We start from the raw sequence: 16457 nt of genomic DNA, 5'->3' as shown, positions 1-16457 counted from the left end.
TTCCACAATGCTTTACTTGAACAAAGTACATATTTATTTTACAAGGGTAGTCATCCCAATGTGACTCGAGAAAATCTGGAACAGCACAGAGATGTAGGCCTACATCTTGAAATGATGCTCTTCGAGCATTTGTGTCTGTTCAACCAAAGATGGAGGAGACGTAAGTCAGTCACATTTTTTTTTTATTACATCAAACATGCAAAGAACCAACTGTCTTATTACTTTGCACTATTTAATCAAATGAATTATAATTTGCAGATCATTTAATGGCAATTACATCAGTTGATAAAAAATGTTTGTTACTAATGAGACCCATTGAGAATTCTTTGGAAGCATTAGGCAAGACGTTATTGCTGTGGGAGAGGTATTCAGGCAGTGAGAATGGAAATACGGGGGGATATTTTCCAGGTCAGGACGAATCAGAAGTTAATGAAAGAACGAAATCTAATTTTAGAAGAATAAACAAACGAAACAGTATGAATAATGAGGAGTAAATTGACAAAATAATTAGTTTTTTTCTCTTCCTTAGACGTGGTTTACATGATTTTAATTTCCCTTTTTCACAGGAGGTCTATTCAGTAGCCTAGGGAGCTATGTTTCTGAACAAATTAAATATACAGAATGGATATGGCACTCTGTAACGTAAAATAGAATTATGTACAACCTAAGTATAAGGAAATATTCTCTACTTAGGAGAGAGTGGTGTAAGTTGTGCCATTTTTTACATTCAGCCTCATTCCATCAAGGGACATACAGTATAGTATTCTTTCTAACAAAGATATCTATACATATTTCAGGATGATGTGTATCCCTGGAAATAATCAGAATTCATGTAAATATTGAAAGCCTAGTTTGTCCCAAAAAAGTGATCTCTTGGCACAACTTACATTGGGTATGGGGTAAGTTGAGCTGCGGGACAAACTTGGCTGCACATTTCTGTACTGAATGAAATATTACCACTACCTTATTAAAACCATGTCTATCTTTATTTTCCAAACACAATTCAACACAATCAGAAGCACTTTTTGTCTTTGAATCATTTTAAGCATTTTTAACATAGGCCATGCCCTGTTATTACCTCATGTCCCAGCGATAATGCCTTGCATGATGCCTGGGAAGAAAACACTTACCCAAAATGCTAACATTTTGACTATATTAGCCCACACAGCTACAAGGATGAACTTCATGCTAGGTTTAGGACCTCATATTGAAGCTCATAAAGACCCCAACTGATGTATAGAACAATCTTAAAATTATCTACTTTGGTTAAAATACAAGCATCATGAAACCTCTAACACATATTCATCTGACTTGGTGAAAATCATTTTTGGGGACCTGACTTGCTTCCCACTTTTTCCTGGTTTCTTCCTTCACAGCAGCGTTTCACAAATTCGGTCCTCGGGACCCCAAGGGGTGCACGTTTTGTTTTACTGCCTGAACACTACACAGCTAATTAAAATGAGCAAAGCTTGATGATTAGTTGATTATTTGAATCAGCTGTGTAGTGCTAGGGACCGAGTTTAGGAAACTCGGTCCCTAGCACTGCACAGACTCCATGAAATGATGACCGCTTCCTAAGTATTTGGCCAAATTATACATTTTGTGTATGGTTTCTTAGAAACAAGGATGCCTTAACTTACCCCTTTGGCTCAATTAACACCACACCCCTACCATTTCTTTCTGAACTCAAATGTTCAAGTCATTCAGAATACATCTTCATAACATGCGATGATGAACACCTTTTCATCGATAATCCCATTTTAGCCAAACATTTTGGCCAAAAACAGTACAGTGGTGAGATATCATTATTGGCCCATTTTCATTCATGGAATGTGGATCCAGGCAGCTCATTGGTCAACGTGTGCCATCGCTCCACCTTTGTGCCCTTGTTCTTCAGACAGTCTATCCAATGCTGGAGAGTTTCTCCTTGTGAGTGACAGCCTAAGGACACGCCTCCTAGAAGACGTAGACAGAAAAATGAAGTTACAAAACAATCTGTGTAGCAATAGATGGCATTCCAGGCAACTTATATCATAGTAGCACTGTGTGGATCAATCCATTGATGCGTTCCAAGTTATTAACTTTGCAGTCAGCATCAGATTATTTATAATGGGATTAGCTGATAAACACTTATCCAGGAGTTGAGATTTCTGGCAGGTGACTGCAATGTAGTCGTCCTGGAACGTGACCATTGCAGCAACCTCTAGTTGTTGCCCAACAAGTCTTGGGCCCGGGATTCAATAAAAGGGACTGTAAAGTTCGGCTGTCTTACTGGTAAACTGTATTAACTTGTATAAATGTATAAATGAAACGATATACCCCCGAGCTATCTTTATGGGTCTTTATTGCTGAACATCATTGGTCTAACTGCGCATGTCTGGCAGTGCGTGCTTGAACTTAGGCTAAAATCTATTTAATGATGTTAGGTTATCAGCATATCGCTACATCTCCCCCCTTAAACTTCTTAGGGATAGTCTAGTTTCCTGAATTTCCGCCTGACTGACCTGCCCAAAGTAAACTGCCTGTTACTCAAGCCCAGAAGCCAGGATATGCATATAATTGGTCGCATTGGATAGAAAACACTTTGCAGTTTCTACAACTGTTAAAATAATGTCTGAGTCTATAACAGAACTGATATGGCAGGCAAAATTCAGAAGAAAATCCAACAGGATTTTTTTTTTTTAGCTCCCAGGCTCTTATGATGGAAACCTATTGTTTCTATGTAAATCCGTCTCCCAGATTGCAATTCCTATGGCTTCTACTAGATGTCAACAGTCTTTATTCAAGGTTTCAGGCTTGTTTTTTGAAAACAAGCAAGAATTTTGAGTTTTGGTGAGACGAGCACCGGAACAATATCAGTCTTTCGGCACGCTTACTAATTTTCCTTTCCTACTGAATAGAAACATCATTTGTTTGGACGAAGTTTAGTGGTAGCTTTTTGGACTCATTTGTCTGCATGTTGAACGAGTGGATTACTGAAATCGATGGCACCAACTAAACTGACTTTTTGGGAAATAAAGAAAGATAAAATCCAACAAAACGACAATTCATGTTGTAGCTGGGACTCTTGGGACTGCAAACAGAGGAAGATCTTCAAAAGTAAGTGATTTATTTCATCGCTATTTGTGAATTTATGAAGCCTGTGCTGGTTGAAAAATATGTTGACGTGGGGCGCCGTCCTCAGACAATTTCATGGTATGCTTTCGCCGTAAAGCCTATTTGAAATCGGACAACACAGTTAGATTAACAAGAATTTAAGCTTTTAAATTATATAAGATACTTGAATGTTCATGAATGTTTAATATTACAATTATTTATTTGAATTGCGTGCCCTCCAATTTCACCGGATGTTGTCGGCTGGTGTCCCGCTAGTTGGACGCCTATCCCTAAGAAGTTTTTAAGCAAGACGGCTGATCCCATAATAACTAGGTTCACATACAGTATATAAACAAACAACATACCGTGTATAACTACAGTTGAAGTTGGAAGTTTACATACACCTTAGCCAAATACATTTCAACTCAGTTTTTCACAATTCCTGACATTTAATCCTAGTAAAAATGTCCTGTCTTAGGTCAGTTAGGATCACCACTTTATTTTAAGAATGTGAAATGTCAGAATAATACTAGAGAGAAAGATTTATTTCAGCTTTTATTTCTTTCATCACATTCCCAGTGGGTCAGAAGTTTACATACACTCAATTAGTATTTGGTAGCATTGCCTTTAAATTGTTTAAATTGGGTCAAACGTTTCAGGTAGCCTTCACCAAGCTTCCCACAATAAGTTGGGTGAATTTTGGCTCATTCCTCCATGACAGAGCTGGTGTAACTGAGTCAGGTTGGTATGTAGGCTTCCTTGCTCGCACACGCTTTTTCAGTTCTTGTTGGTTCCACTTTTCTGGGCTCCGTTATTTACTAAACAAATAAGGAATACTCAAAATGTGCACTTATAAATCATAACAATTTTAATCAAAATACAGCTGTAGACAGAAGTCAAAGATCAAAAATCAAACATACAACTGATGTCTCTCCTGAGTTCTGCAAAATAGGAAAAGTCCAAGTTGCTTTTAATATGCTTGCAGTCAACTCCTAGCGATGTAACTGCCTATGTCAATACCTTCTACCCATGAGACCAAGCCCATGCACATACAGTTTTACAAACTTGCAGGTGAGACAATAGTTCCAGTGTTTTCTAAGGGCTCAGCAGTTATTTTCCACTCCCCAAGTTGCTTTATAGTGGTATGTCTGACTAGTCTCTTATCTTTTTCACTCCCCTGCAGGGTTCTGTGGCTATGAATCTCTTTTAGCCTTGAGGCGCTTTCTCACAGACACCCTATTTTGACTGCAATAACTCGCACATCTCTCAGACCGCTTCTTATAAGAAGCAGAGACTAGAAAAGAACTGTGGAACAACATTAAACCTTATAATGAATATATATATTGCTAATCTATAGTCCAGGACCCTATAAATGTAGTGGGGTAGGGGTCTTACAGCCCTTCCCCTTCTATTAATATAACATAAGCATAGTCAATTATTATAATACATAAAACATTTGGTGCAGCCCCTATCATGACCCAAAGTTGACCCCATTATTCTGCCCACAACTTTTCTATAGAATTGAGGCCAGGGCTTTGTGATGGCCACTCCAATACCTTGACTTTGTTGTCCTTAAGCCATTTTGCCACAACTTTGGAAGTATGCTTTGGGTCATTTTCTATTTGGAAGACCCATTTGGAAGACCCAGATGTTGCTTCAATATATCCACATAATTTTCCATCCTCATGATGCCATCTATTTTGTGAAGTGCACCAGTGCCTCCTGCAGAAAAGCACCCCACAACATGATGCTGTCACCGCCGTGCTTCACGGTTGGGATGGTGTTCTTCGGCTTCCAAGCCTCCCCCTTTATCCTCCAAACATAACGATGGTCATTGTAGCCAAACAGTTCTGTGCAGTTGCAAACCGTAGTCTGGCTTTTTTATAGCGGTTTTGGAGCAGTGGCTTCTTCCTTGCTGAGCGGCCTTTCAGGTTATGTCGATATAGGACTCGTGGATATAGATACTTTGTACCTGTTTCCTCCAGCATCTTCACAAGGTCCTTTGCTGTTGTTCTGGGATTGATTTGCACTATTCTCACCAAAGTACGTTCATCTCTAGGAGACAGAACGCGTCTCCTCCCTGAGCAGTATGACGGCTGCGTGGTCCCATGGTGTTAATACTTGCGTACTATTGTTTGTACAGATGAACGTGGTGCCTTCAGGCATTTGAAAATTGCTCCCAAGGATGAACCAGACTTGTGGAGGTCTACAATTTTTTTTCTGAGGTCTTGGCTGATTTCTTTTGATTTTCCCATGATGTCAAGCAAAGAGGCACTGAGTTTGAAGGTAGGCTTGAAATACATCCACAGGTTCACCTCCAATTGACTAAAATGATGTCAATTAGCCTATCAGAAGCTTCTAAAGCCATGATATAATTTTCTGGAATTTTCCAAGCTGTTTAAAGGCACAGTCAACTTAGTGTATGTTAACTTCTGACCCACTGGAATTGTGATACAGTGAATTATAAGTGAAATAATCTGTCTGTAAACAATTGTTGGAAAAATTACTTGCCAAAACTATAGCGTGTTAACAAGAAATTTGTGGAGTGGTTGATAAATGAGTTTTAATGACTCCAACCTAAGTGTATATAAACTTCTGACTTCAACTGTATTTAGGCTAAAGCACTACACTGTTTTTAATAGCAAAGCTTTTTACGACATGCTTTTCTATAGTTTTGATATAACTTCTTTCTTTTCTCTCTTTTTCTTCTCTGGAACTCTAAGTATTTCATGAACTCTTTCGTCAAATAAAAATAAGTCATTTTATTTGACCAATTTCTCTTTTCTTTTTCACTCTTTCAAAACTACAGGGTAATGGGTACACCAAGATGAAAAGAAAAGGGGATTATTTTGCCCCATATTGCTCATTCCCTAACTAAAAGGTTAACTTGGTTGCAGGCTCCACAATGCTTCCAGACCGGTAAGAGCTTGTCCTGGATCACACTTTTCTGAGGCAAAGCTGATCGGTGTTGGTCTGGGACCAGAGAGTTCAAAGGTAGCACTAGTTACCACTAGGGATTAACATGGGTAACCGGGATCCCGGGAAGCTGATTAAACAGCATGATAATTACACAAGTGCACCTTGTACTGGGGACAATGAACGGCATCTCTAAAATGTGTAGTTTTGTGACACAACAATGCCACAGATGTCTCAAGTTTTGAGGGAGCGTGCAATTGGCATGCTGATTGCAGGAATGTCAAACAGAGCTGTTGCCACATGATTAAATGTTAATTTGCCCCCTCCACATATGCCCCCTCCACATCTTTTTAGAGAATTTGGTGGTGGTGGTGGTGGTGGTGGAGGGGTTTGTAAGGAGTATTTATATTTGTAATAAAGCCCTTTTGTGGGGAAAAACTCATTCTGATTGGTTGGGCCTGGCTCCCCAGTTGGTGGACCTGGCTCCGAAGAGGGTGCACCCATGGCTGCGCCCCTGCTCAGTCATGTGAAATCCATAGATTATGACCTAATTAAGTTATTTCAATTGACTGATTTCCTGTAATTGAACTGTCATTCAGTAAAATATTTGAAATTGTTGCATTTTGCGTTTATATTTTTGTTCAGTATATTTCCACTCTTCATCTCCCCATTATTCATGAGCTATCTGTATAATCATAAACTCGATATTCTGTCATTCGTTGAAGGAGTTTATCTAGCAAGCTTAGCAACTTTGGTCAATTTACTTTTGCCTACTTTTGCCTGTGCTCTGTGCGTCCTGACCACGTTGCAAGTGTTGGCGGTTCCGTCTTGTCGAGTCCCCATGCTATGTTTGTACGACAAAGGACTATGGTGTGAAGCGCTTACTTTGGATGACTCAGGTCATTTTCCACTCTTTCTCTCCATCAGTTTTCAAGCGAACCTTGTAGCCAATCTGCAGAGCACAGAGTGGTCTGGTAGAGTACCTCCTGTTGCACGTTTTCTCATAGGAGTGTTTGGCTTTGGCATCATTGTGCTTTACGGTGGCCAGGTTTGGCCATGCTGGCTTCAAGTTTTGTTTCAGAGTAGGAGCTGTCGTGTGGAGTCTCCTTCCCATAAGGAGTCTGGCTGGACTTTCTCGTGTTGCTTCCTTTGCAGTGTCCCTGTAGCTCATTAGTGCGAGCTGTGAATCTTTCTGTTTGAGGATATATTTTGCCATTTTCCCATTCCACCATCCCGTTTGCTTGGGGATATTATGGACTTGAAGTTGTGCGTTTGAAGTCGTACTTGGCTGTAAAATCTCAAAGTTTCTGCGATTTAGAATGTGGGCCATTATCTGTCACTGTCACGTTCCTGACCTGTTTTCTGTTAGTTTTGTATGTGTTAGTTGGTCAGGACGTGAGTTTGGGTGGGCAGTCTATGTTTTCTGTTTCTATGTTGGTTTAAAGGGTGACCTGATATGGCTCTCAATTAGAGGCAGGTGGTTTTCATTTCCTCTGATTGAGAGTCATATTAAGGTAGGTGTTTTCACACTGTTTGTTTGTGGGTGGTTGTCTCCTGTGTCTGTGTTTGTCGCGCCACGCGGGACTGTCTCGGTTTGTTTGTACGTTCGTTTTTTTATGTAGTCAGTTTTCCTGTTCATGCGTTCTTCGTGTTTCATGTAAGTTCGTCGTCCAGGTCTGTCTACGTAGTTTATTGTTTTGTAGTTTGTTAAAGTGTTGTCGTGTTTTTCCGTTTTGTAAATAAATATTATGTCGAATTCAAACGCTGCATTTTGGTTCAATCCCTGCTCCTCCTCTTCGGATGAAGAGGAGGAGGAAAGCCGTTACAGAACCACCCACCGATCCAGAACCAAGCAGCGTGAGTTCGAGCAGTGGACATGGGAGGACGTGTTAAATGGAAAAGGTTGCTACACATGGGAGGAGATCCGAGCTGGAAGAGATCGCCTTCCATGGGAACAGCTGGAGGCGATTAGGAGAGCGGAGGCAACGGGAGAGAGAGACCGGATTTATGAAGGTACGCGGCTAGCACGGAAGCCCGTGAAGAAACCCCAAAAATTTCTTGGGGGGGGGCTAAGAGGTAGTGGGCCAAGGGCAGGTAGGAGACCTGCGCCCACTTCCCAGGCTAACCGTGGAGAGCGGGAGTACGGGCAGACACCGTGTTACGCAGTAGAGCGCACGGTGTCTCCTGTACGTGTGCATAGCCCGGTGCGGGTTATTCCACCTCCCCGCACTGGTAGGGCTAGATTGAGCGTTGAGCCGGATGTCATGAAGCCGGCCCTACATATCTGGCCACCAGTACGTCTCCTCGGGCCGGCATACATGGCACCAGCCTTACGCATGGTGTCCCCGGTTCGCCTACATAGCCCGGTGCGGGTTATTCCACCCCCCGCACTGGTCGGGCGACGGGGAGCATTCAACCAGGTAAGGTTGGGCAGGCTCAATGCTCAAGGGAGCCAGTACGCTTGCACGGTCCGGTATTTCCGGCGCTACCTCCCCGCCCCAGCCCAGTACCACCAGTGCCTACACCACGCACCAGGCTTCCAGTGCGTTTTCAGAGCCCTGTTCCTCCTCCACGCACTCTTCCTATGGTGCGTGTCTCCAGCCCAGTGCCTCCAGTTCCGGCACCACGCACTAAGCCTCCTGTGCGTTTCCAGAGCCCTGTACGCACTGTTCCTTCTCCCCGTACTCGTCCTGATGTGCGTGCCCTTAGCCCGGTGCCACCAGTGCCGGTACCACGCACCAGGCTTATAGTACGTTTTGAGAGTCCAGTGTGCCCTGTCCCTGCTCCCCGCACTAGGCTTGAAGTGCGTGTCTCCAGTCCGGTGCCTCCAGTTCCGGCACCACGCACCAGGCCTACAGTGTGTCTCAGCCGGCCAGAGTCTGCCGTCTGCCCAACGGCGCCTGAACTGTCCGTCTGCCAAGCGCCGCATGAACTGCCCGTCTGTATTGAGCCTTCAAAGCCGCCCGTCTGCCATGAGCCTGCAAAGCCGCCCGTCTGCCATGAGCCTACAGAGCCTTCCGCCAGACAGGAGCCGCTAGAGCCTTCCGCCAGACAGGAGCCGCTAGAGCCTTCCGCCAGACAGGATCAGCCAGAGCCATCCGTCTCCGCAGCGCCATCTGAGCCATCCGTCTCCGCAGCGCCATCTGAGCCATCCGTCTCCGCAGCGCCGTCTGAGCCATCCGTCTGTCCCGAGCCATTAGAGCCATCCGTCTGTCCCGAGCCATTAGAGCCGCCCGTCTGTCCCGAGCCGTCAGAGCCGTTAGTCAGTCAGGAGCCGCTAGAGCCATTCGTCAGTCAGGATCTGCCAGAGCCGCCAACCAGACAGGATCTGCCAGAGCCGCCAACCAGACAGGATCTGCCAGAGCCGCCAGCGAGCCATGAGCGTCCAGAGCCGCCAGCGAGCCATGAGCGTCCAGAGCCGTCAGCCAGCCATGAGCGTCCAGAGCCGTCAGCTAGCCATGAGCGTCCAGAGCCGTCAGCTAGCCATGAGCGTCCAGAGCCGTCAGCCAGTCATGAGCTGCCCCTCAGCCCAGAGCTGCCATTGATCCAGAACTGTCCCTCAGTCCAGAGCTGTCTCTCTGTCCGGAGCTGCCCTTCAGTCCGGAGTTGCCCCTCTATCCTGAGCTACCTCTCTATCCTGACCTACCTCTCGGTCTTGAGCTATCTCTCTATCCCGGTGCTGCCCCTTGTCCTGGTGCTGCCCCTTATCTTAAGGTTAACATTTAAATTAAGTGGGTGTAAGATGAGGGTGGTCATTCTAAGGGGGAGACGTAAGCTGGGATTGACTATGGTGGGGTGGGGACCTCGCCCAGAGCCTGAGCCACCACCGTGGTCAGATGCCCACCCAGACCCTCCCCTAGACTTTGTGCTGGTGCGCCCGGAGTTCGCACCTTGAGGGGGGGGTTATGTCACGTTCCTGACCTGTTTTCTGTTAGTTTTGTATGTGTTAGTTGGTCAGGACGTGAGTTTGGGTGGGCAGTCTATGTTTTCTGTTTCTATGTTGGTTTAAAGGGTGACCTGATATGGCTCTCAATTAGAGGCAGGTGGTTTTCATTTCCTCTGATTGAGAGTCATATTAAGGTAGGTGTTTTCACACTGTTTGTTTGTGGGTGGTTGTCTCCTGTGTCTGTGTTTGTCGCGCCACACGGGACTGTCTCGGTTTGTTTGTACGTTCGTTTTTTTATGTAGTCATTTTTCCTGTTCATGCGTTCTTCGTGTTTCATGTAAGTTCGTCGTCCAGGTCTGTCTACGTAGTTTATTGTTTTGTAGTTTGTTAAAGTGTTGTCGTGTTTTTCCGTTTTGTAAATAAATATTATGTCGAATTCAAACGCTGCATTTTGGTTCAATCCCTGCTCCTCCTCTTCGGATGAAGAGGAGGAGGAAAGCCGTTACAGTCACCATTTCTTCAGGTATTCTGAACCTTGCGAAGATGCTTGGAAGTTTTGCCTCACTAGTTGTCTTTGTGAAGTTCAAGATCTTGAGCCACCAAGAGTAGTAGTCTTTGAAGACTAGGAACGTTTTCCCCTTGAACTCGCTGAGGTCTGCTGCCAATTTCACAAATGTACCTTTCAGCAGGACAATAACCTAAAACACAAAGCCAAATATACTTGCTTACCAAAACAACACTGAATGTTCCTGAGTCACCAAGTTACAGTTTGGACTTAAATCGGCTTGAAAATCTATGGCAAGACTTGAAAATGGCTGTCTAGCAATGATCAACAACTAACTTGATAGAGCTTAAATTATTTTTAAAAGAATAATGAGCAAATATTGTACAATCCAGGTGTGCAAAGCTCTTAGAGACTTACCCAGAAAGACTCAGCTGATTACAGCTGTAATCACTGCCAAAGGTGATTCTAACATGTGTTGACTCAGGGGTGTAAATTTGATATTTCTGTATTTCATTTTCAATAACATTTGCTAAAATTTCGAAAAACATGATTTCACTTTGCCATTATGGGCTATTATATCTAGATTGGTGAATTCAGGCTGTAACACAACAAAATGTGGAATGTCAAGGAGTATGAATACTTTCTGAAGGCACTGTATGATCCTTTCCATAGCCTGGACATCTGCTTCCAACCTTGTATCGTCCATCTCTGGTTTGGGGTGCCTAGACAAGGCATTGGCGACGACCAGGTTCTTCCGTTCTTCCCTCGATGGGGTTGAACTTCATCAAGTCGAATCAGCGACCACTGACATCAAAGGGGTGCATTGTCCAGGTCTTTGTTGTTTATCAATGTCACCAGCGGTTTGTGATCTGTGATCAAGCGATAGTTCTCCAACCCTCACAAATGCTAGTAAATCTTTGCTGATGCCCACAAGCCTACGAGTCACTCATTCTCGATCTCTTTTTGCCGTTACTGTGTGTACGTGAGCAGAAAGCTACAGGCTTAAGGGTGCCGTTGTGTTCTTGTACCCCACCCAAGCCGCAGCTGCTTGCATCTGCGCTTACCACTGTTGAAGACCTGGAGCAATTGCACTGATGAGATCAGTGCTTTGACCAGTGGTGGAAAAAGTACCCAATTGTCATACTTGAGTAAAAGTAAAGATACCATAATAGAAAATGACACAAGTCTAAAAGTATTTGGTTTTAAATATACTCAAGTATCAAAAGTAAATGTAATTGCTAAAATATACTTAAGTATCAAAAGTAAAAGTACAAATAATAAAAGAAATCCTTGTATCAAGCAAACCAGATGGCACAATTTTCTTGTTTTTTACATTTACGGATAGCCAGGGGCACACTCTTTTCTTTAGGAATGTAGTGAAGTAAAAGTTGTCAAAAATGTAAACAGTAAAGTAAAGTACAGATACCCCCAAAAACTACTTAAGTAGTACTTTAAAGTATTTTTACTTAAGTACTTTACACCACTGTGCCTTTGAATGAACCACCGCCTTGGTGAAGAAAATGAAGAAACTGTCCCAATTGGGCAACCAGACCGCCCACGACTAGAATCCCCCTTATGACTGTGGGTGGCGCAGTCGCCAACTCACCAATAAAATCGTTGGATTTCCCTAGGTCGTAGTCCCAGACGGTGACCTCCAGGGTTTTGGTGGACAGCTCCGTGAAGGAGATCTCATAGAAGAACTCCTGCAGAGACCCATGGGATGGATGGCGGGTCAAAAGGCAATTATTAACGAGAGATAGAGAGATAGAGAGACAAATGGGCCCTATAAGGATAATTAATATAGAAATAGTGTATGCATGTCTAGTAACTTGGGTAGAAAATGTAAAGCAATGAAAGAAACATAGAAACACACTGTTGAACAGGATTTCTTAAATTTCCTTATGAGAATGGTAACAGATTCAGTTTCTCATTGTTGGTCCTGTGGCAGCCAGTGTGTTTGCTGAATTTCACTCCAGTTTAGCCAATTTAAATCGACAGCATACAGTACTTCGCTGTATTGTCGTCGATCCTACATCATAGGACCTATGCAGTTGCGTTCAAAATGTGTGTAGCTGCATTAAACACATTACATACACCAAAAGTATATGGACACCTGCTCTTCAAACATCTAATTCCAAAATCATGGCCATTAGTATGGAGTTGGTCCCCCCTTTGCTGCTATAACAGCCTCCACTCTTCTGGGAAGGCTTTCCACTAGACGTTGGAACATTACTGCGGGGACATGCTTCCATTCATTCACAAGAGTATTAGTGAGGTCGGGTACTGATGTTGGGCGATTAGGCCTAGCTTGCAGTCGGCGTTCCAATTCTTCCCAAAGGTGTTCGATAGGGTTGAGGTCAGGGCGTTGTGCAGGCCGGTCAACTTCTTCCACACCGATCTCGACAAACCATTCCTGTATGGACCTCGCTTTGTGCACTGGGAAATAGTCATTCTCCACCAGACTTTACAGTGGGCACTATGCATTCGTCAGGTAGCGTTCTCCTGGCATACGCCAAACCCAGATTCGTCCATCGGACTGCCAGATGGTGAAGCGTGATTCATTACTCCAGAGAACGTACTTCCTCTGCTCCAGAGTCCAATGGCGGCGAGCTTTACACCACTCCAGCCGACACTTGGCATTCCACATTGTGATCTTAAAGGCTTGTGTGCGGCTGCTCGGCCATGGAAACCCACTTCATTAAGCTCCCAACGAACAGTTATTGTGTTGACGTTGCTTCCAGGGGCAGTTTGGAACTCGGTAGTGAGTGTTGCAACCGAGGAGACAATTTTTATGCACTTCAGCACACACACTGTTGTCGTTGTTACTCATAGACGTTTCCACTTCACAATAACAGCACTTACAGTTGACCGAAGCAGCTCTAGCAGGGCAGACATTTGACGAACTAACTTGTTGGAAAAGTGGCATCCTATGACGGTGCCATGTTGAAAGTCACTGAGCTTTTCAGGAAGGCCATTCTACTGCCAATGTTTGTCTATGCATGGCTGGGTGCTCGATTTTATACACCTGTCAGCAACAGGTGTGGCTGAAATAGCCGAATCCACTAAATTGAAAGGGGTCCACATACTTTTGTATATGTAGTGTATCTGCTGCTTGTAAGACTTGCATTCCCAAATAAATTCACAAATAGAGAGCTGTTTAGCCAAGTGGAAATACTAACAATGCCAACCATTTCCTTTTAAAAGGTGAAATTGCCTTTAAACGGCACATTGTCAGTTGTCCAGTGAGCTGCTCTATAATGTGCCTTGGATTGAATCCCAGCACATTGTTGCTAATGAGTACAGGTGGTCAGGGTGGTTGTTGCCATGTGTGCATTACGATTAGCCAGCTCCACGATTGCGTTCTTTTGGCTAGTGTTGTGTGGCAATTGTTGCGGAAATTTTCAAATTACTTTGCAACCCTGAATTTGAGGGCTGGGAAGATACCAAAAATGAAAACACGAAGCAGACCGAACTATTTGGTCCTTTAAAAACTTGCTGTATGTAAAATATTGTATGCTAAAGCCTGAAAATAAATACATGTGACAAATGATGTTCGTTTCTAACAATAGGGTTGTTTTTCCTAAAGAAGTTGAATTCGCTTTGTGTTTTGTTTCCTTGCCATGATAATAACAAGTATCGCGATACTGGTTTTGTCCCGGCCTTCTGAATTTCCAGCTAGCTACTAGCTCTGAAAGGTGGGGGGACACCTTGAAAAAGAAAGACAAAATATATTTATTTTATTTGTCCTTTTGGGTCATGCTTTACATTGTCATTATTTCTGCTTGGCTAAACTGCCCTTTTGTGAATTTGTTTGGGAATGCAAGACATATAAGCAGCGGATATCTATATATAGATATATAGCTACATGATTTTTTTAAAGCAGTGCATAGGATGCATCCTCGATGGCCATTACAGTGAAGACTCCAGCAGAGTTAAACAATTAGTATCTGCACAGTTCAACAAAACCAATCCACTAAAATAGATTGATAATCACCTACAATCGCCTATACTATGTATAGTCCTGGTTTCATTTTAGTCCAGGACTAAGCTTAATCTGGATCTCGTAAAATCGGTCCTTAAACCGAAAATCAAACATGACAATTTTCATGATCGGGGTGAAATCCAAAATGAATTTGGGCTAGGATCAATACTTCGGCACATGCAGTTTGAGCGGGTTAAGGACACATCGATGATGGCTGTTCCATTCTCCAGATCCCTGTCAGATGTCTCAATAATTTTCATTGTTGGTCATGCTGTAGTATGAGCAGTGCTACGTTGCGATTGGCCAAGGACTGCTGCTAATAGCCAATGAGCATGCAGCATGTGAGACGAAAACAATGATGGTGAAGAGGAAAGCAACAAGAACAGGCACCGTGTGTACGGAGGTGATGGAAGACAGATTGGTGGAGCTGTGGAAAGAAAGCGGCTGCCTTATATTCTGCAGCTCCGTGAAATCTATTTTGATGTTTCTGCACATAATAATGTGCACACTAATACATTTATTTAAATGTAAAATTATTCCAAAATATTTACATTTTTTAGCCCACTGTTTGCATGTTGGCATTTTTTTACATCCTGGGTTTGAGGATGGACGGAATGAAAGATTTGCTACAAGGAATTTGCAAAATGTGTTTTTAGAAGTTGTGTAATGCATGCTCAGCATAACTGATAGCCTGATCCCAGATCTGTTTGTGCATGATAACAAAAACAGATTGGCACTCAGGCTGTAGAAGTGATTGGTTAGAAATGAGAACCCAAACAGTGGCTGTCCCCAGGACTGGAGCAGAGAAACTCAGAAAACGTGTATTAGTACGTTCGCAGTGCAAATGGCTCGGGGTATGAGCATCCTATGAATGACAACAATGTGAAATGTAAGTGCTGTATTGTACAAACAATTGTATATAATTGGGCATTTTAGAGAAATGATGTGTAAACAAAAGGCTCATTGTGTCTCCGAGGACTGATTATAGTCCTAATAAGCTTTCTTCATGGTGCACACCGCACGATTCACAAACATGCAGATTCCAACAGGCACACACACACACACACAGGCAGAAGAACACGCATACGCCACACACAAACACGATTCACAAACATGCAGATTCTAACAGGCACACAAACACACACATGCACACCAACACACAAACACAAGAGCACACACAAGCACAATAACACATACAAACATGCACACAAACACACACACCGCACAATTCACAAACATGCAGATTATAACTTGCACACAAGCACAAGAACCACACACACACCTCATTAAACTCGGGGTTAAGAGTCTTTTTTATGACGGCTGTTTTATGCTTGGATTTCTTCTGCAGGTCTGGCTTGAGGTACCTGATACAGAGAAATGTGAGGCTGTCACGCTCCATTAAGAAAACAAAAACTCAATTTATTATGCAGTCCAAAGTAGTACATTATCTAGGGAATAGGTTGCCATTTGCCATTGTCGTTCCTAACGCAAGGTCCTGTTTAAAGCTACTGTACATTCTGCATGATTTCTTGCTGCTATTGTAATTGCAAATCCCCATCCACTGAAACTTTTGCAGAATTATAATGTCTTCTGAAACACATGAAATCCCAAACATAACTTTCGGAGCGTGATGTTGTTACGTTCCAAATGTAAAGACCCCATAATTTATGGGGCAGATATGATGCTGTCATCTTACAGCATAAGAAACTATGGTTGTGTCCCAATTGCACCCTATTCACTTTTGACCAGATCCTATAGGCCCTGGTCAAAAGTAATGGACTATCTAGAGAATAGGGTGCTATTCGGTACGTTTCCCATGTCCGAATCTATATTGTATAGTACGTTTCTAGCTACGTGTGTCATAACAAGGACAGTTCTGAACGTGAACTCGTATTATCTCACGGTCTGATACTTGAAGTCTTAAGCTACACAGCAGACTCTTTAACTGTGCCATGTATCTCTCTCTGTGCTCTGACACATTCTCTAATATATAAACCGACAGAGAGCTAGTGTTCTGCATTTCCATCACACACACATTTTCCACCCACCACCCCGCAGCACGAAGACCTGAT

At 43.2% G+C, this 16457-nt stretch overlaps 1 protein-coding gene across 1 annotated transcript in view; it reads right to left on the bottom strand.

The window, feature by feature from the left end:
• Nucleotides 1-1560: 1560 nt before the first annotated feature.
• Nucleotides 1561-16457, bottom strand: part of LOC120045564 (double C2-like domain-containing protein alpha) — a 46132-nt gene continuing 31235 nt past the window's right edge. The window contains exons 8-10 of the mRNA XM_038990468.1: nt 15668-15749; nt 12010-12106; nt 1561-1956 (exon numbers count right to left, since the gene is read on the bottom strand). Of these exons, the coding sequence (XP_038846396.1) occupies nt 1820-1956; nt 12010-12106; nt 15668-15749 (316 nt within the window). The 3' untranslated portion in view covers nt 1561-1819. The remainder of the gene's footprint in view (nt 1957-12009; nt 12107-15667; nt 15750-16457) is intronic.

This window comes from Salvelinus namaycush, chromosome 4 (genome assembly GCF_016432855.1).
Source record: "Salvelinus namaycush isolate Seneca chromosome 4, SaNama_1.0, whole genome shotgun sequence".
NCBI lineage: Eukaryota > Metazoa > Chordata > Actinopteri > Salmoniformes > Salmonidae > Salvelinus > Salvelinus namaycush.
The sequence above is the reverse complement of the archived record's forward strand: the minus strand, read 5'-3'. Positions and strand labels throughout refer to the sequence as shown.